This window comes from Botryllus schlosseri, chromosome 16 (genome assembly GCF_051294905.1).
Source record: "Botryllus schlosseri isolate E-star chromosome 16, Bs_hap1, whole genome shotgun sequence".
NCBI lineage: Eukaryota > Metazoa > Chordata > Ascidiacea > Stolidobranchia > Styelidae > Botryllus > Botryllus schlosseri.
Window position 1 is genome coordinate 15,929,775 of NC_137251.1, and position 21,607 is coordinate 15,951,381.

Here is a 21,607-nt window from a genome sequence, read left to right on the forward strand (position 1 = left end):
GTTAAATATCTAGAATTTATTATAAAAAATTTAAAAAAATCAAAATTTTACTGGCAAACCCATGAAATTGTTAAGTTGTCTACAAAAACGATGCCAAACAAATTTGACTCAATTCCAACCCGACTTTTTGAACAACCCAACTGTACGTGCGTCGTTCATAGCTAGTATCAAGTCAACATTACGAAAGATGCAAATGAGACAAAGCGTTAAACAAACCGAGAAGTAAAAATCAATCAACTGAAAACAAAACCAAGAATCAATGATTTACGAGATCAAGGTAACTGTTTGTATTGCGTCGTATCTTTCCGTTGAAAATACGAGTAATTTGCATATGCAGCTAGGGCCATACGGATCGAAAGTGTTGCAACAAACTGCCGCGCGAAATAACATCCCCAGAACTATCTACAAGGCTGTCGAGGTTGGATAACTATACCGATTTTATCATAGGAGGTGAAGCCGCCAGCGGTCGGTTTCAGCCGGTTCGCACCGGTTATGTGAAACCGTCTCAGAACAGCGAACCGGTTGCTACCAATGACTTCTTGTAGGCTAACTGCCACTTCCGAATCACATAAAGATAATTTGATATTTTCGCAATCATGCCTATTACATTCAACATTGTGACAATGTTTAGGCCGATCACGAATGGACAGATATGTCATTTCCACCTAGGTGTGTATGTTTCATGCGTCGCGGTACGATCAATCTAGGGTTCAAGGCTTCCGGAGTGGAAAATAATATCGAAACTATGTTTTCTTTAATAAATTAACTCTTACTGGCAAGGAGCGAACAATTTAAGTACCCGACTCGAAGCATTGTGCCAAGTCTTAATTGTAACAGAACCGGCTTACAAAAATTTGACATATGTGATACAAGCGGCTGACACAAAATTTGAATCCGACCACTGAATTGTGCGCTCTAATCTTGTGCTTATAACAATGAACTATGATTTATTATGAATTGAACTTTATTCTTGTTGTATATCTTATGCGAGTTCAGTAATTCTAATCTAATTTGGAAACAAGTTGCAACTATAATTCTAATTAAATCATAATTGGGAAAAGATGAAAATTTCATAGTACTGGCGCACGGCATCAATTAACTGAAACTTACTGTGGCCGGAGGTAGGAGTTGTGGGCGTTGAGCTGTTCGGCGAGCCGTGCATGGGGCCGCCTGTGGGTGACCCTGGCGGGCCCCCTTGGCTCCCGGGTGAAAACATTCGACCGCCGGACATGTCTGGAAATAACAAGCAACGATTGTAGTTGTAAGGTCGTGAAATCTGAAAATCGGTCTGTCCACAACCAAGGGCGGGAGAATGCTAATCGTCTGATTTAAACACTGTTAATCGTGGCAACCTACTTCGCTGGATTGAAAGTTTCACAAGACCAAGACGACTCGGGACAATCCTCGTGCGAAACATTATCCACGCATTATGCGCCACGATAAACGGTTTTAATCACATGATTATCATTCTCTTCTACTATCTCCAGCCTTACTGCTGTTCAAGTGACAAATTGTGACCGATAATAATCTCAGTCAACCACAGGCGATTCACTAATAAAGTACTTCTACTTATTCGAACGAAGCTCTCTCAGTCAGGTTTTTAGTGCTTGGATTACTTGCACAAGTGTTTGTGTTTCAGAATACAAACACTTCGTATTGAACACTTTTGGAGACAAAACTACATACTTTTCACACGTTGGCTATAGTTAGCTTCTATGTAAGTAGTCCAGAAAAGTCGCCGTATACCTGCGCTGACAGCCGCTTGCGCGGTTTTGGCGGCGTAGAGATTGGCCTCTTCCTGGAATTTGCCGATGTTTTTCTTGTAACGGATGCGCTTGTTTCCGAACCAGTTCGAGACCTTCCAAAAGCAACACACGCCGCGATTTACGAAACAGGAAGGGAAATCAGGAAGCAAGTTCAGAAATGAGAAGTACGTAAATATTGCTTCATATTATATCAAAGACTGTAATCGCCGCATATAGTTTGTTAGGACAAAAACAAACTTACAGCATTGTGACGCAACCTCAGGTGTACACGGCCGGCCGGCCGGCAGGCTTTTACGAGCGTGTTGTTGTTGCGCCGCTAGGATAAAGCGCGTGACCAGGAAGATTTACAAGACAACCAATGTTGACTCATTACGAAAACAACTGACGGCGAAGACATCGAGGGAAAGAATTCGGAACCATTTTATTAACTGTTTTAACCGATTCAAAATACCACAAAAATAGAGATATAATGGAAAGAAACAACAGAGCCTTGGTTTAGATGTAATGTAAGATCCGATAGGACTGTAAATACAGAGTTATTTTGAATGACCTAGTAGTCGCTGACGATTACCCCTGACGAAGCGTCAGCCGAAAATATTCGAGTTCATTTCATTTCAATACGAATATACTATTCAACCGTATATAATCAATCATATATAATGCAGTATTTCAATACGAAAATATTTTCCACCGGTATATAATATGAACATATTAATCAAATTCAACAAGCCGCGATCAATTCCCTCTAGTGGTTACCAGACGTGGTCAAAGTGGTCAAGAAGACTACTCAAGTAGAAGTAGAAGTAGCGACGCAAAATTCTACTCTAGTACGAGTAGAAGCAGTCTTTTTCAAAGCAACCTAAAACTACTTGAAGTAGAAGTAGAATTTCCTGGCTTAAAATAAACTCAAGGCAGTAAGTAGCTTTGAAAACGGTCATATTACGTTCGCCTGGACTGTCAAAAGCAGCAAATTAAGCTATACAGAAGGTGCAGAGAGCTTGATTCATATTGATGCATCACATGAGGTGTCAATTTTCGACAGCATAAGCATTCGTCCGCATCATGGGACGCAAATAATAGCATTAATATGGGAATCGCTATGGACACTAATCTTTGTTTACCCGAACATCCCGTTTTAGAAAGCGTCATGGTGTGGCGCCCTCATCCATATTGTAAGGCACTTAGTTTAGTCGAATAGCAATACCAAGAAGCTGTAGCGGATACGGTGTTAACACTTTGCGAGATTAGTATACGTTGATAAAAAATATGGCGGATCGTAAAAATACCATAACCTAGTGTATTTTCGGAAAACAGGCATTATTACACATGCTTTTAAACTTCAACATGAAAATTCTCCAGATCCAGACAAAGGAACTGAAACTAATTAGCACTCAAACTAATGATACTGCGAATTAAGAGAAATAAACACTACTTCTGAAAAGCGGAAATGTGTTACATGTCTCTTGTCCAGATGGCTTCAACAGTGGTATGCTAAAACAGGTCTCACGGTCAAAAAGTCAGCGACCACTTTTCCAGATTAGGACACGCCATGCTGGGCTGCTAGATTACGATATGATAGGTAAATGCTGCATTGTGAAACTACTAGTTTCAAACGTTATGATGGGCCCTATTTACTGTGGTGAGCTATTTCATATTGGCGACAATGCCGTGTGAGTGAAGGGAGTCACGCTACCGCTACCTAAATTATAGCCTATTCACCAATACTTTCGTGAAAACATACTTGACCCTTCGTATCTACTTTGCGCGAAGCGCGATGAAATTTCCGGACTTGACCTGACTTATATGGAAATTAAATGGTGGTACTCCTCTAAAACAGCCATGAAATTCCTCAGTCTCTCTTTCGAATTGGAGGATTGTACTACTTCTACTTGACAAACTCAAAATAGCGAAGAGTAAGTAAGTGGATCACAAAATATTATGAAGTAGAAGTAGCAAAAATGAGATTTACTTGAGTGAGTACCACATGTAGGGCTGGGCACAATGATTCGAGTACTCGAATCTGAATCGAGTAATAATTTTGATGATTCGAGTCGAGTAGTAAATATGATTTTATCGAGTACTGAAATTATACGATCCTGGCAATTGAGCGTTAATCTACTAACAACAATTATACTTTCGATATTATTTTCCACTGAGGAAGTCTTGAAACCTTGATAAGCCGTGTCGCTACGGACGCTAGCGGAAATAACACATTTTCGAAGTCATGATCATCGCACAACATTGTCAAGAAGTGCAATGAAATCGGTATGGTCGGAAAAATACCAAAGTATCTTTATTGTGACGGATAACAGGCATTATATTCTTTGTGGTGGCATAAAACGTACATATTTGAACTTTGACATAGTGTATTCTGTTGTGACGTCATAATGAGTGATACTCGAATACTCGACTCGAAGCGAAATACGTGATTCAGAATCGAATCACTCAGGCACACGATTTTGCCCAGCCCTAACCCCAAGTAGTGAAAAACTATTCAAGTACTTCGAAAAAGTAGAAGTACTTCGTTACTGACCACCTCTGGTGGCTACGGCCGATCACTTACCTGCGATACTGTGATACTGCACTTTCTGGCCAGTTCCTCCTTCGCCTCCTCGCTCGGATAAGGGTTGCTTAGGTGAGAGTAGAAATATTCGTTCAACACCTCCGTGGCTTGCTTGCTGAAATTGCGTCTCTTGCGTCTGGATCGAAAGAGTAAGGCGTGTCACGGATTATAATATTGCACGCAGCGGCGTATCCACGATTTTATTAAGGGGGGTCGGAACCAGTCTTGGAGAACTAGATCATTCTAGTTGTCTAAACAGACTAATAGGAGCGAAACGGGTAATCTAATATTTGACACGAATTTTCGAATTTTGCAAAGTAGGTTCCGACTAGAATTGAATTACTAGAAATTCTTCAGCTTTTCAAAATTAGATCAGAATTAGAATTTTAGCTACACAGCTTTTTCGAATTCGACTACAATTAGAATCACAGCTAAACAGTTTTTTTCCAAAGTAGATTAGAATTAGAATTGTATAAAGCTACAGTTTTCATTCCGAATTCGCCTAAAATTAGAATTATAGCTACGGAATTTTCTCCGAAATAGATTAGAATTAGATTTGTATAAAGCTACACAGAAATTTTCTCCAAAATAGATTAGAATTAGAATTGTATAAAGCTACAGTTTTTTTTTCCAAATTAGACTTAGAACTATAATTATAGCTACGAAATTTCTCCAAATTCGACTAGAATTAGAATTATAGCTACGAAATTTTCTCCAAAATAGATTAGAATTAGAATTGTATGCAGCTACACAGTTTTCCCAAATTCGGCTAGAAATAGATTTATAGCTGCACAATTTTCCCAAAGTTGACCAGAATTAGAATTGTATAAAGCTACACATTTTTTTCAAATTAGACTAGAATTATAATTATAGCTAAACAGTTTTCTCCAAAATAGACTAGAGTTCGAATTAAAGTTAACACAGTATTTTCCAAATTGGATAAGAATTATAATTACTGAAGTCGCGAGAACTTCGAAATCGAATCAGGTTCAATTCGCGCCGAACCCGAGTTCATGCTCATAAGCATGAGAATGACAAATGTCTGAACAGCAAGCTTGGCTGTTGGCTCGTTTCGCAAGACACAATTCAACTGTAGCATTTTCGGGAAAAGTAAAAATTAGATTACATTAGTCTATTTATAAAACTAGAACTTTCTAGTTGCGCAGGTCTGCCATGTACTTACCTCGCGTCCAAGAATCGCGACCTCAAAATCATGACCGCCTCGCACGTGCTCTGCTTCAGCTGCAGCTGGATCTGATTGAATTTCTTGGTGATGATGGAGATCATCCGCTGGATCTCCTTGTTCGAGATCGGCCGGGTCCTGCTCTGCTCGCGGAGCAGATTCATCACGTGGGTCGTGAATTCGTTGCACGCCTTCGAATAGAGAAAATGGGCACATTGTTTCAATGATAAGTAAAACTAATATGTATATTAGGGCTGTTTAAAAATGACTTCTTTTCATTCTACTGGCTACTTGATAAATTGTTAGGTTACCTAAAATACGCTGCACACCAATTTTGGTTCAATTCCGTTGCATTGCTATAAGAGAAAAAGTCCTGGATTTATTTAATAAAAACAAACATAAATGTTTTTGAAATGTTACTGGCTACCGCATGAAATTGTTAGATTGTTTAAAAAACGATGCGCAACGAATTTGAACCAATTCGAAGCAGTAGAAACGAAGGTATTGATGTTCAAAATTTGAGATTTCAAATCATAGTATTCTTTCCAAATCCAAATTTTTTTACTTCAATAACTTTGCTTGCACTGATTGGAATCGAGCCAAATTTGCTGTAAGTCGTTTTTTTTTCTGATAGCATAACAATTTCATGGGGTAGCTAGCGAGAAAAAAATTGATACGTACTTTTTTCGGTTATACCAATGCCTCTATAGATTGGAATTGCGCAAAACTTGGCGTGCAGCCTCTATTTAGGTAACCTAACAATTTTATCAAGTAGCCAGTAGGCTACAATTTGAGAAAAAAAATCATTTTTGAACACATCTAATGTGTGACACTCGTCAGGGGTAATCGTCAGCATGTATTAGAGAATTGGAAAGAACATTGTATATCAACAAGCGATACGATTTCAATATGAATATACTATCCAATTGTATATTGAAGTTCTGTACTTCGAAGAAGCTCTTCATATATATGTACATGTACATGTGCGTAACGTATGTAAAATATACGTACTATAGTTTGCGACCCCTCGACCAAATCTACTCTTTAAAAAGAGTGTCCACCCGCGGACCACCCCTGATATCACGGGTGTGAATATACACCCACGGCACACGACACAAGAACCTACCCCAGACTTATACCTAGGTATAAATCGAATACAACATTTTACCGGTAATCCAAATTATGCATAAACGTCGGATTTACGACGCGATATATTTCTGAGTTAGGTTCTGTTTTCGCGTAACACCCTTTGGGTGTGAATACACACCCTTTTTGCCAAGAGTGTATGTACGTACACTGTACATAACTAGGGCTGGGCACAATGATTCGAGTACTCGAATCTGAATCGAGCATTACGTTTAATGATTCGAGTCGAGTAGTAAAAGACAATTTTTTCGAGTGCTGAAATCATACACTCCTCGCAACTGAAAGTTAATTTACGAACGAGAATTATAGTTTTGATACTATTTTCCACTAAGGAAGCCTTGAAACCTTGATTGTTCGTATCGTAGCACACGAGACACAATATAAAGCTACGAAAGTTAATGGAAATAACACATTTCCGAAGTCATGATCATCCCACAACATTGCTAAGAAGTGTAATGAAATCAGTATGGCCGAAAGAATACCAAAGCATCTTTAATGTGACAGATAACAGGCATTATGTTCTTTGTGGTGGTATAAAAGGTACATATTTGAACTTTAACATATTACATTCTGTTGTGACGTCATAATTAGCGATACTCGAATACTCTGAGCGTAATACGTGATTCCGAATCGAATCACTCTGACTCAGGTATTCGATTTTGCCCAGCCCTATCTATACATAACACGAACGCAATCACATGCAAAGCATCGAAATGTAAGAACAACCTGGTTGTATTTTTCCAGTTCCGAGTGGTATATTTGTCTGATTTGCGCCAGTTTCGCCCGGTAGTCGCTGTGCTCGGCGCTGTCGTTGCCGCTGGAAGCAGCGGCGGCCACGGCCGCTGCTGAACCGCTGCCTTCAGGACCCGCCACACCCTGTAAAGTACAGAATGGGGCGATATATTATCACATTATCGGACCGGTCTGATATTCGTATCCTAGGCCTACCATATGTCCTTTAAGAAAAGTTGTCCTCTTTTCTCAAGAAAACTGAACGCCTGAACGGTCCTCCGAGGACGGTCAAATGTCCTATTTTTCGCATTTCTAGTTAGGTACTTGTACACAACACTTTTATGTGAGGCGTATATACTCCAAATAATTACTGGTGCCAGCCTATCAGTTAGATAAGTTTCGAGAATCTTGATGATTGTATATAATTTCGAGAATCTTGAAGATTGTACCGGGGCCTACGATAAGTATCGTAGGCCCCGATTGTACATAATCTTAACATTTCGTTTTAAGAATTCCAGATCTCGTTCTAGCCTTAATGACCATTCCTCAACTGGTAAAAGTTGATGGAAACGCAAAGTATTGCTGGGCTGACCTGAATCTATAAGATGAATAAGCTCTGTTGTTTTTGTGACTTTCGCCTAAGACTAAGAATGAAATGTACAACACGATCGAACTCAAACGTTTTACTTGGCGGCAAAAAATGTCATATTTTGGGGTACTGAATAGTATATTCAAATTCATTGAAATCAACCAGTATATTTTCGGCTGACACTCGTCAGCGGTAACCGTCACCAACTGATAAAGAATTGAAATAAACATTGCATTTCAACTATACTAAAGTATCATCACTCAACACTATGTTATTTCCAATTCTCTAGTAGTTGCAGACGATAACCCCAGAGGCGGGACACTACATGACGAGTGTCAGCCGAAACTACTCCGGTTTATTTCAATATGAATATATCATTCAAATGTTCATTGAAGCTCTGTACCACCAAGCTCTTGAAAGAATACTGTTGACGTGGGTTTGGGTTATATCTCGCCTTGGGCTGCGCCGAATCGAGTCACTCTGGTAGTAATCGGACAACAATGTCTTGCTAGAATCGACTCGCATATTTTGCAATACTTATCATCCATTGGAATTCGCAGCGGGTCAAACGATAGGAATTTCGAAACAAATTACACAGCGTGAAGAAATAACAAATTAAACATGGACCCTTGACAATAAGTGATCCAGATCCAGACAACCGCAACGCGATAACGAAACTAATATCTTGATTATAAAATGTTTTTGTGAAGAAAGCACGCTTAGTTTACGGTCTAACGTACTCGCCCGAGTTGAAAAGGAGTTTTTAGCGCGAGTACTAGGGTTGTTCAAAAATAACTTTTTCCTCCGATTTTTGCGGCTATTAGCTAAAATTGTTAGGTTGTCTAATAAAACGTTGCACACCAAAATTGAATTAATTCCGACTAGTATAAGTGAAGCTATATATAAGTTTTGGAAAATGTTTAATTTATCAATTTTTTGTTTTTAAAATTTGCTGTTTACCCCATGGAGTTGTCAAGTAGTCTTATAAAATGATACACGGTAAATTCGGCTCAATTTCAACGCGTAGAAGCAGAGTTATTGGAGTGAAAAGGTCTTGGATTTGAAAAAAATAGTATTTACTGTGGGTAATCCATGAATTATTAATGTAAACCTCGAGTAACTTCACTTCTACGGACTGGAATTGAGTCAGACTTGTTTTCCATAGTCTTTTTATAAAACTTTACAATTTCGTGGTTTGACCTGTAAAATTAGATAAAAAAATTAATAAATTCAAAACTTTCCTACTCTAAGGGCGGAGATAATAAAGTTGGCTGATGCGGAAGAATACTAATCAGGTGATTAAAAACTGCTAATCGGGACCCTGTCAGGGAGTTACAATAAAGTTAGCTGATCCGGAAGAATCCTAATCGTGTGATTAAATACTGTTAATCACGACGCATAAAGTTGTGAAAGGTTACGCGCGATGGTTAGTCGAGTTGTTCCGAGTTTTTAATCAAATGGCGCTATCTGTTGCATCATAATCGGAAAATGCGTTGGGCTGCCATGTGTCAATTTGTTGAATGAAAATATAGAGATCTGACAATCTCTATAATGAAACAGCAGCCTGCTGATGACGATACTGCGTGGTGTTATAGCATCATCGTTATATGAAAGTCGTTTCCAATTCTTACGGTACAGCTAAGAAACAGATTATAAAATATTGATATAGGTCCGCATAATTCGGGTACATAATTCGTTGATTACTTATTGAAGACATTGCCTAGTAGACAATCGGCACGGTCATAGTCGGGTACGCAGTTCCTATAGATAACTAGTAATCTATAGTTCGTTCCGATTTGTTAATTCATGAGATTAACACTGACTTTATGCGCTGCGATCAACTGGTTTCCTTAATCCTGGGTTGATAAATCCTGGCGAACCCGCTTATTGACTTTATTGCTAATCCAACTTTATTATCTCCGCCCTAAGAGCTTCACTTTTACTCATTGGAATTGAGCCAAATTAGGTGTGCAACGTTTTTTCAGCCAACCTAACAATTTTCGCTAATAGCCGCTAATATCTGAAGAAAAAAAACATTTTCGAACAACATTAGTGACGTAGTTAGTATGTAATCGCCGCGCGCCATCCAGTCAATGGTTTCAATGTAAATGGCATTTGCCAGACAAAACATGTTTACCCATTCACAGAATACAAAGTATACCATGAAGCGTATGCAATGCACGTGATCCAATGGGCGTAACTATTTAGTTAGGAAATTATTAACTATGCCGGGATCACATGGCCATAACGTCATTCATGCTGACTGACTGACTGACTGACATCCACCCCGACGATTCCCTACATCTACCCCAGGTATATCCTTTTGTGAATGAAATTGCGCAAAAACAAAATTAGGTCGTGCCTTCGCGCAGTGTGGATTCGTTCAGTACGGGCAGTGAAACTCGCTTTTACCGTATAGGCTAGCTTAGCATCAAGGAGAAAATGTGCTCACTGAATGGCACCGTACGATATCTGAAGACGCGCCACGGAACGCACGTGGTTCCACGCTAGTTATTTCATAGTGATGCAATCACGTGTCTCAAGTCACGCGCTGGTCACCACAGGGGGTGTACCCGGTAGGTAGTACGTACAGGCGAGCGGGAATCATCGTCACGAGAAATGATAAGCCCATAACCCTATGTCACTGAGCTTGAGCATTGTTAGGCTGCTTCTCACTAAGGCGCGGGCAGTTGATGTCCCGTGACGATAGTATCGATTCGTCAACAGCTATCAAGAATTCAACTAGGCCAGGAATCTTGGGCGAGTGATAATTATAATTACAATATGTCGAAACTTGCCCGGATCCATAAAAGTGCATGCGACCGTGAATGTGGAGGAATGCTTGATCTATATATTTTCACGTGTTATATTGTTCTGGGTGCCAGCAAAAATATTGCATCACGGGTAGTAAGCCCCTTTTCTCTTGACGCATAAGATACAGAAAAATGTATTGGGTAGTTGAGAGTTTAACCAGTATATATGAGTAAATAGGTATCATTCATAAATACATATAATACGAGGTTCAGCCATTCAGGCGATTTATAGCAGATTACCCTCTATCTCAGAAATATAGCTTGTCAACCACATCAGCTGCTTCCAAAACTTGATATAACAATTAATATAGTAAGTCGATGTAAAATTTCAACTTGAGAGCGAGACAATACTAAGGAACTTATCTATTTCTTTAGATGCGGATAGCTATCCTGTTTACTCTGATCGGCGTTTTTCAGTCAAATGGCGTCAACACGTACCCGACGTAAGTCTATCTATCGAGTTGAAAGACGTGTGAATATTTCCATCAATATCAAGTATCAAATATTGGCACCATATCGAAATCTTGTGATACATCTAATTCTATGCGCAAGAAATTGTCAGTGAACTAGAGGTCGGTCGATATTCGTGAATCCATTTAGGAAAGTTGCAGAGATTAAAAAAAAAATCAGCACCGAATTTCGTCAAAAAATATCTGAGTCCTTGGTCAAAAGTCACAAGCAGTAGGGATGGAGTGATTTGGTAAACTACCAAGACTTGAATTTGCAGCTTTTCTAAATTAGACTAGAATTAGAGTTATAGCTATACATTTTTTCGAAATTAGATATTATAGCTAGACAGGTTTTTGAAATCAGATTAGAATTGGAATTAACGAATTAGCAAGAACTTGAAAATTGAACCAAGGTCAGTTCATATCAAATAATCTTGAGTTAACTCTCATGAGCATGATAATGCCAAATGTCTGTACTGCAATATTGACACATTTTCGCGCCATGAACTATGTAGTTCTACTGTAACAGTCAGATAATCCATGAGCTACCGGTATATCGGAATTAAAATCGGACCAGAGAAATATTTCACAAATTATATTCGAATTAGAGCAAAGAAACATTTCACAGATCAGATTAGAGTTAGGTTACCAGTATTTCGCTTCAATTAGTCAACTAGAATTGTCTAGTTGTCCAAGTCGGCGACTACCCACGAAAGCAGTCATTTATTTTGTTACCAGAAAAGCTCGGAAGGAAGAAGACGGCATCGAGGCCACAACAGCCCGCATGCGGATGAGGATCTATGATCAGAAGGTCCTGCGGACGTTGAAGGTGAGACGATGGTAAACAGGATAAAAATATTACATCGGCAGCCCGCGCACAACTAACAGAACAGTACGGTGTATCACTGAACTTGACGTGATTTCATGAACTTCGAAGTAAGATACAAAGTGCAGTCGAAGCTTGAAACTCAAAGAGTCACCACTGCATATCGTTTCGTGTAGAATTATCGCGTGTGCTAGATGCGTTACCGTGTGATTCTTATCGTTAGGATATCCAATACGAAGAACAGCGCGCCGGGCCGGGGTCGGTGTTCTCCCTCACATCACTCGAGGTGGAAAACTGCACCGAGCTTTGTCAAGGCGGCAACTACTTGGCGGGTTCGTGCACAAAAGACTGCAGAGGTGAGACTGTATGAGTACTGCTGGCATGACGCATGCGAATATATCGCTAGGCGCCCCGGTGTTGTTGTTGTTACTTGTTAGTATTCATGGTGTTTTCGTCTTCTATGGTCAATTGGTAATATCCATCGAATCAGTACATCGACACGCCTAGGATTTTTTCCAGCCGTAAATATATTTCGACGTGTTGCACTATATTGTAGGTATAAATAAGACATCATCAGGCAAAGCTATGCTATACAGAACTAGTAGGACATCTCGCTGTGTAGCAAGTCCATAAGTACTAGAGCTCGACCGATCTCTGAGAAAACGGATCGCTATCAGTCGATATTCAAAGGGTATGGCATCTACCTTGAGGCGCATTTCCAAAACTTCACAGTACTTAGTTAAGCAGCTTTGCAGCCATTGTTATACTTGGTCCTGGACGGGAGATGAAATGGACTAGAAAGTCAATCATTAGAATAAATACTCTATTCAGATTCGACTCTTCAATCATTGTGCCAAGCCATGTCCAACTAAAGCTCAAGTGTTGTAGGTTTATCTAGGCTCAACCTCGCCCTCTCATCCGTCCGTGTAAAAGCGGGATCTTAGAACAGCCAAGAAGTGATCCGTGCTACACAAGTCGGCAGATACGGAATAAAAAGAATAAAAAAACGACATGGTGTAAATGACCAATGACCATTGATGTCGAAAAACACCATGAATACCACACACAAACATATATAGATAGTCGGCCCTGGCCAAGTCCTATTCAAAAGTAGCCTACAAAACAAATATGATAAGTTCATCTTCCATCGTTTTACAGCTTACTTCGCGATCCAGCGAGCCGATGACGAAATCCGCATTTTACAGCAGACAGTCATCGAACAAAACCAACAATATCAGAAGCGAATGAGGTCGGTGATTATCGTCTTCCCGATCGTGATCGTGATACTGGTCGTGCTGAACCAAATTCAAGGTATGGGTGATTTTCTATCTACTATTTCTCTGATCGCAATCGCGGACTGCGTCAGGGCAGGTATGTCCGGGCTGTAGAGTTTATACGCAGTAAACAGATAGGTAACGCTTGCCTCCGGTATAAAAATGGCGAAAACCTACTCCATGTCATTGTCATCCTATACCTAGAAAGGTGCATTACAAACGTACCAGCTTTCTCGCTCATTGCCGCGACTGTGTACAGTACACAGTGATCCGTTTACTGATTCCAATGATTTGAGAGGAATAGTGATAGGAGATTTTTTTCTAGTACTGACCAGACATGCTAAGCTGCTTACCACTAAACAATGTGAATTATAGTTTTGATACTATTTTCCACCGTGGAAGGCTGTAAATCTTGATTGGTCGTATCCCACCTTACGAAACATGTAGTAGGCCTACAAAGCTACTCACGCTAGTGGAAATGAAATATATGTGAAGGTATACGCCCAGTATCTCCTTGAATTCGATACATGAACCATGAAACCAATCCTATGCGTACTTCCAGTACGACAGAGGGACAAGCAAAGAACGGAAGAACTAGAGAAAAAGTTGAGCGAATTGAAAAAGGAGATGGAAGTAAAGATCCAAAACGAGTTAAGTCATCAAAAGTTATACGCACATCCCGATGGCGAACAGCCCGACCCAGTAAGTACAATGTAACGTCTGACTGCAGAAATGTGGTGTTCACAGTACACCGTAGAGCTGTTCAAAAATATCATTTTTTGCAAATTTTACTGGGTGCTTGATAAAATTTTTAGGTTGGATAAAAACGCTGCACACCAAATTTGGCTCAATTTCAAACTGCAGAAGCATTTGCAATTAGAAGAGAAAGTTTTGGATACATAAATAAAAATTTAAAATATTCAAATTTTACCAGCTACTTGATTAAATAAGTAGGGTTGTCTAAAAAACGCTACACCCCAAATTTGACGCAATTCCAACCATTCGAAACATTGTTAATAGGAGAAAGTTTTGAATTGATTAAAAAAAAATACAAAATTTTCATATTTCACTGGATAACACATGAATTCACGGTGGCTAATTCTATAACAAATATTGAAAGAATTTCCACCGTGAATACTATTTTTTCAATTATAGAATTTCTGCTCCAATAAAGTCGCTTCTTCTAGTTGGAATTGCGTCAATTTTGTTATGCATAGTTTTTTTCAAAAAACAATCTGACAATCTAGTGCAGTGGTTCTCAACCTTTTTGCTTCGCGGACCCCTTTTGGACCGCCACGGACCCCCTCAAGTTTTCGTTCAAAACTAGCTCAATTATCGCGATACCGTCATCTGTCTCGTGTCTATAGTGTCTAGTGATAAACAGCCACACAATGAAAATAATTTTGCGGCGGTATTTATTGTCTTAAAAATCCGCGTCTTCGATTGGATATGAAGGAGTACCGAAAATCCATTTCAACCAAGACATATTGGGGGCGAATGTAACATTAATGCGTAACGCTTCCGACGACTTCTTTCGGTGTGAGTTTTTATGAACATATCACGTCCAGCGTGGTCATTTCTATCTAGCATCTCATCTTGAAGTGGTTATATCACAAGTTTGGGAGGTTTATCTTGACACCTCCTTGTCATCTCATCCGTGCAAGCCTAGAAGTGGGCCGTGCTACAAGTCGGCAGTTACGGAATAAAAATGAACAATATCGGCCTGGTGTAAATGACCATAGTAGTCGACAAGGACCATGAACACCACAAATACACAAACAGGAGAAAATGAATTTCGTGGCGAGGTTTCAATTCCATCATGGGGACAGATTAGGAAAAAATTCAGGAATTATTACTTCAAACGACTGTTTACTAATTTGCTGAGGCTGACAACTCCAAATCCAAAATGCTATCTCCAACATTTCATTTTTCCACAAAACATCTCTAAACAGCAATATGCTTGCATCGGCAGGCTTTTGGTAAATCAACAATCAAAATGAATTTGCACAATCGGATATTTCATCTCAAACGAGAATTTCAATGACGCGAGTCATAACGTTTTATCAATTATGGAGCGAAACTGCTTCATGCTTTTCCTACTTGAAAAAAGAAAAATTAGGTTTTCAATCACTTTAAAAATCTAGAGGTTTCGCGGACCCCCGGCTGAGAACCACTGATCTAGTGAGTAAAATTATAATTTTTTGACAATCTGCCAAGCACGCCGGGTCGAAGTAGTAACTCACGCTTAAGCAGTGCATTCGAAGGCGGGTAAACGATTCACCCCGACGACGAACAGCTGGAAATGTACCGGGCTTTTCTTAGAAATAGCCTTCCACAACTGCCAAAGGCTCAAGTCCACAATCAGTTCGGAATCACAATTGCAAAATTGCGCGGAAATTGCCCGACCCATATGACGATTTGGCCCGGTTAATCGACGCCTAGCATGACAAAATAGAATTATTGCATTTAGATACGGTATTTACACTACAATCGCTGTAACAGAATGACAAGTCGAGCCGAAAAACTAAAAGCACTGAGCATTTCCGAACGTGCCAAACCGCAATTTAGACGTGCCATTATAACGCGATATAATATTGGAGCATACTCTGATGCTTGCAAATACCTTGAACAGCATTTCGATTTGTGGTTGATATCCAACTACTCTCTCTATTTCAGAATCAGCCGCTTCTTGAAAAAGAAACACCCTAACGAAGGTTTACCAAGCGTGTCGCAGGGTAATTAGGGCAAGTTGGATAGGACACACTCCGGAGATTATTTACGTACACGAAGTCGAAAACTGCGTGTTTTTACGATTTCGTTCATTCTTACCTATTAGGCGCTGCTAACGTAGATCAAAGTTGTAGACACGCGACGTGAACAGCGATATTCGTTTGCATACGTTTTGAAAATAAATATCTGATTTAGGTAATTTGCGTGCTGTATTTGTTCGTTGGAGGGTTATCGTCAGTATATTCAAATTTGAGCATCTGCGTTACGAGAGGCATCGAGTTTATTATCGTGGGGTGGGTGGGAAAGGTCTACATATCACCTTACTTTTCCGCGAGAATTGGCTAGGCCCACCTATGCTACGTAGTGACTGCAATTAAGTTCTAGGAGTTGAAGGGCTGACGTGTAAGATTCGTACCTTATCGGTAAATATTGCGTGGCGCGGTCCTATAGAAGGGTGTTTCTCCCCACAAACTGTCTCAGTAATAAATCATGACAAACTTCAGAATGTCAATATGAGTAAATCAAGAACGCGCTAGCTCATGATACATAGAAAAGGAGCACCCTACACACCGGCGTAGCCTGAAGAAGTAATTTCCCTCACTTAATGATATCGCAGAGATTAAGGCGCGGCTATCGTTCGATTGAATGACGCAATAAATGAGGTGATGATATTGGCGAGACGCGAAAATAACAATAGCCGAGTTCGGCGATATAATTGCTTGCGCAACTAGATAAACATACAAACACAAACGTCACCGGCGTAGCTCGCCGGTAAATACACCGGTACTTCCCCAAGGTCACCGACCTAGAAAAAACCTGGTAGCATCAGTGACGAGTAGCACTTAAAAGGCCAGTAACTTCAGAAAGATCAACTTCAGAGTCTAGGACTGAGAAAGTAGCGATGGATCGACAAGTTGTGAAGAATTTGCTTGCGGCTGTTATCGTAACGGCGTCGTCGTTTGCGAACGCCAGCCCAGCCCGCTATCGAAGAAGCACAGACGGATTTCACGTCGAGTTCATGCGAGAGGCGAAGGTAACGGGCTAAGGAATCCGTGTTTGTATCCACTGTTCGTAGTGTTCGTCTATCGAGCGAGCGATTTCCTATTGTGTACAATGTAACGCATACTACGCGTGTATTCTGTTTCGTTTGTAGACTGTGTAATGTTGTGAGCATTAATCAACTTGGCATACCACAAAACTCTTTTGTGTGACATTCAATCAAAGCTGAGGCCCACGTAGTAAGCAATGACTTGGCACGTGCGCTCAGGCCTATCAACTGTTCCCAGTTCATGTTATTCACCGCTAATCTATCGTATTGTATTACATTTACACGTGTAGTTAGATGTGCATTACAGTAGATTCTTGTTTTTACGACCAAGCGAAAATTGAGGTTCCACGAAGGCTTGCAGATTAGCGTAAAGTGTTCCCCAGGTTCGTAAGGCTAAGAACCACAGATGTATGTATATTGTATATGCTACGGGGTGGAAAGCTGGCAATAGAATCTCCATTCTCGCAACTCCAATAAACTGGATCACGCGTTATTATACACTCAGTCAGCTGTACCTAAGTTTACCTAGGACGTAGACCCCGTGTAGATTACCTTTATCAGCGCGACATAATGAAGTCGACAGACACCCCAGCGCAGATGTGGGCAAACTACGGCCCGCGACAATATTCTGTGCGGCCCACGAAATCCTCAAGAATTGTTTTAAAATATTGATAAATGCGTAGTAAAGAACCAACACCTGGAGTGAATTGATTACGCTTCCTAAGTTTACGACAGTCCGCCCATCAATGAATTCAGATGTTGAATGCGGCCCTTGAGCTAAAACGTTTGCCTACCTAGCGTCACCATAGCGCTTCATCATTGATTATACAATCAGCCTATTACTAAACACATGAATCAGTAGTATACGCATTTAGGGGGTCATTCAAGCGGCAAGCATGTGCACACCAACTCAATTCTACGATCTCGAGTTGGAGACCTGCAAGGCCTGCGAGAAACATTGCCCTGCGAACGATTGCGGACAGTGCACAAGTAAGCACGAATAACGGCCGATCGCGACCCAGAAACCCGCTAAATATATATTCAATAACAGTGTATTACGACCAGAAGTCATCTGCCGATATCACAGAGAGCATGGATGACAAGCTATCCTACAATGAAGTGAGTGCAGTGTAGAGTGAAACAAGTTTATATGCGATATTTTATAGATGCAGTACTTCGGTTTAAAATTGAATAGTATATCCATATTGAAATGAACCGGTATTTGCGGCTGCCACTCGTCAGGGGTAATCATCAGCAACTAGTATAGAGTTGGAAACAACATAGTTTATCAATTGTATCACCAAATATGAGGTCACATTTGCTATTCTCATGCTTATCACGTTATAAGTATGGTCTCTGATTTTATATCAACTAAACTCCACACAGTGTGCAAGTTTTCGTGAATTCAGCAATTCTAGTCTAATTTCAAAAAATGTAGTCAATTTAAATTCTAGTCAAATTTGGAAAAATAAGAAGCTATATCTTCAATTCTAAAGCAATTTGAAAAGTTGAAAATTTTCTATTTGGTCTGGTATTACCACGATATAGGCCTATCTGCTGCAGAGCTCATGTACCATTGTAATTTCAGTCCGTCGACATTGCCCAGTGGGTTTGCTTAGCGGTTCTATTGCTGCTGGTTCTCTGTATGGTGGTCTACCTCGTCCGTGAAATGGTAAAGAAAAATAAGGCCGATCAGATCAAGCCTCCAGCTGAGAATAACGAAGCGACGGTGACGCAAAACAAAGCTGTCGAGCAGAACAACCGGGCGGATGCCGGGATGACAGCATCTCACCGTGGCCAATCCCGTCGGGGCGACAAGTTGGGGCATCAAGAAACCCCGATGGGACGGGGTGGGAATAGCGAGAAATTACCGCGTTAAAAGACTGACAATAACGGATTCCTAACTCGACGCAGGCCTATCCGCCAGGCGAGCAAGCTTCCCCCCGAGATTAATTCATAAAGGAAAGAATGAAGCCGCCCTAAAGTTCGGATATGCAACATCAAATTTACCTCCTCGGTTTTAGTCTAGTGAAGCTTACGTGGGTTTCTATTGCAATTCATGGCGGCGTCGGATCAATCCAAATTGGTCAACTTGGACATCGATGCAAATCACTGGGTTTCTGATTGACATATCAAACAGTGTCGATCAATTCATCTATGAATTAACTATTCTTTACACTTTACGGTCGTTATGTGCATGTATTCTTAAGCGTTGTCATCCAAATTGGCCTTCGTCTTTTCTCGGAAACAAGAAAACATAGAGGCAAATTGCTGGGTTTTTGATTGATATTCCATACAGTGTTGATTACTTTTTCAAGTTAACTGAGCCCTACGCTTTAACGCCGTTATGTGCATGTGTTCTTGAGCAATGTGATCAACGCAAATTAGCCAATTTGAACGCTATAAAATATTGATGCTTATCGCTGGGTTTCTGGATTGATATTTCTAAGAGTATTTCTCATTTTACCGTCTTCACTTAACTTTTACACTTTAAGGGTGTAATGTGCAATTGTGCATGTATTCTTTAGCATTGTGATCAAATTTTTCATGTTTGAGAATGTTTTTTTCGTCGTGATGCTTTTTCTTGATACACTGATCGTGACGGTGAATTGGGTTGGCCCATGATGTCGACTTCGTTCACCTTCCCTACACATAGCACAATTTACTAGCCTTACCGTGGATTGCATTCGGTCATTGGGGCTGTCAATGATTGTTGCTCCCGGTGCCATGGTGCGGTTTTGGACATCAACTCTAACACAAAATATTAGATACCGTAACCCACTGTTTCGAAAATTCTTGTCACATACTTGGTACCGTTACACAGCGAATTCAATAATTGAAATCGGGAATACCACTCCCAGGCTAAATTCGATGACAACAAATCTGCCAATCCGTGACAATTTCGAATGCATCACCATGACGACACGCATACCCAGTTACCCATACGGTCAAATGTACACAGGTTGCAACTATCAATGTGTGCACTAAATATTGCAATGTGTGTAGTTGAGACCAATCCAGCCAACCAACGCATTTTATTCATAGACTTTCGATGCATATCATATCTAAAATCCGCTGCCAATCACCGTATATTGCTACTATATTACATATCATACCAATAACGCAATCATTATTATATTACTGCTATACTGCCGCGCATTTCACTCCATTCAATGGCTTCGCAATTTTTTGCTGCTGTTCAGGCTGATTTCCGTCTCCTCGCCCCCTGTCATTCAACTATTTATCACATATATATTTATGAGGGTACGTTTTTTCATTTCAATTTTCTATTACAGATAAATTGCTTACTATACCCGGCCAAGCGCCTCTTCTACACGATATTAGAAAATTCAGCAGGTGGACTCGGACCTTGTCCATGATCTTACTCTGTACTGAGTTACGAACGTGTGGAAAGTCTCAATTTGTGCACCGCAACAGATGGAGCGATTGTGCGCACGCCAAACCACCTTGGCAAGCCATCTATGGAATACTATTTGCGCTATTTTCAAGAAAAGCATTCGTTCACGTATGAATGAATGAACTATGCCCATTGCCTACACGATGGCGGCAGGATTGCAGGCCAAAGTACGTGTTTGATTAACCGGCCGCTTCGCAAACTATAGTTAGTATACCCGGTCGGTTCCCGGCCGACAAGTACATCACCGAAACACCGGGGGAAATACCTCACAAATACCAACAAATTTTGAACGTCTCTGGGCGCTTTCTAAATATAGGTATTATCGAAGAAGATGTGATTGCTTGGAGAAGAGTTCACACCGCTTTAATTGGCTGGTTTTGTCATTGCTAACGCAGTAATGCAATATAAAAAGCACGTCGTCGTATTTAGACTAGATCAGTGGTTCCCAACCTTTTTCGCCCCATCGCCCCCTTTTCAAGGTCAACACCGATCATCGCCCCCCAAATTTTGTGCACCGATAATTGGGCATACAGGCTGTAATCACCGGCGGGTTGACTAAAAAAAAAAAAAAAAAGGTCATCTTCCTCTGCTCAGAGCTGAAAATTAACGTTTTTTCTCTCCGAATTGCTAGGTGGATGACTAAAAAAAAAAGGTCAGCCGTTTTCACGCGTCATCGCCCCCTTCGCTATTTTCGCCCCCCGTCGCCCCCTTTGTCCATTTTCGCCCCCCTATCGCCCCCTTCGTCATTTTCGCCCCCTAGATCGCCAAATCGCCCCCTGGGGGGCGATATCGCCCACGTTGGGAACCACTGGACTAGATAATTCTAATTGTCTAATTGGACTAATGAAGGGAAATGCCGGTAACTCTAATTCTATGATCTCTGATCTAATTTTAATTCCCATCGAATTTGCCGTTTTCCCGAAAATGCTAGGCAGAACTGTACAGCGCGAAAATAGCCAAGATTGCTGTAGAAGACATTTGCCATTCTCGCGCTTATGATAAGGATCTATGATTTGATATGAACTAAACTTGGTTCGATTTCCAAGTTTTCGCGAATTCAGTAATTTGAA

The 21,607-nt window shown here is 40.5% G+C and overlaps 3 protein-coding genes across 5 annotated transcripts in view; 2 read left to right on the forward strand and 1 right to left on the reverse strand.

Annotated features, from left to right (window-relative positions):
* Window positions 1–21,607, reverse strand: part of LOC145458398 (pre-B-cell leukemia transcription factor 1-like) — a 39,223-nt gene that overhangs the window by 4,887 nt on the left and 12,729 nt on the right. For all 3 annotated transcript variants that reach the window (XM_080336754.1, XM_080336755.1, XM_080336756.1), the window contains exons 5-9: window positions 7,385–7,534; window positions 5,513–5,703; window positions 4,330–4,465; window positions 1,747–1,858; window positions 1,111–1,233 (exon numbers count right to left, since the gene is read on the reverse strand). In XM_080336754.1, the coding sequence (XP_080192880.1) occupies window positions 1,111–1,233; window positions 1,747–1,858; window positions 4,330–4,465; window positions 5,513–5,703; window positions 7,385–7,534 (712 nt within the window). The remainder of the gene's footprint in view (window positions 1–1,110; window positions 1,234–1,746; window positions 1,859–4,329; window positions 4,466–5,512; window positions 5,704–7,384; window positions 7,535–21,607) is intronic.
* Window positions 10,411–16,270, forward strand: LOC145458405 (uncharacterized). The gene is made up of 7 exons (XM_080336767.1): window positions 10,411–11,102; window positions 11,168–11,235; window positions 11,980–12,070; window positions 12,291–12,423; window positions 13,226–13,378; window positions 13,904–14,043; window positions 16,018–16,270. Exons 2-7 carry the CDS (start codon window positions 11,168–11,170, stop codon window positions 16,048–16,050), a joined length of 618 nt encoding a protein of 205 aa, XP_080192893.1. The 5' UTR covers window positions 10,411–11,102; the 3' UTR covers window positions 16,051–16,270.
* LOC145458406 (uncharacterized) lies at window positions 16,940–20,432 on the forward strand. Its single transcript, XM_080336768.1, has 4 exons — window positions 16,940–17,104; window positions 17,995–18,109; window positions 18,171–18,238; window positions 18,708–20,432. Exons 1-4 carry the CDS (start codon window positions 16,973–16,975, stop codon window positions 18,996–18,998), a joined length of 606 nt encoding a protein of 201 aa, XP_080192894.1. The 5' UTR covers window positions 16,940–16,972; the 3' UTR covers window positions 18,999–20,432.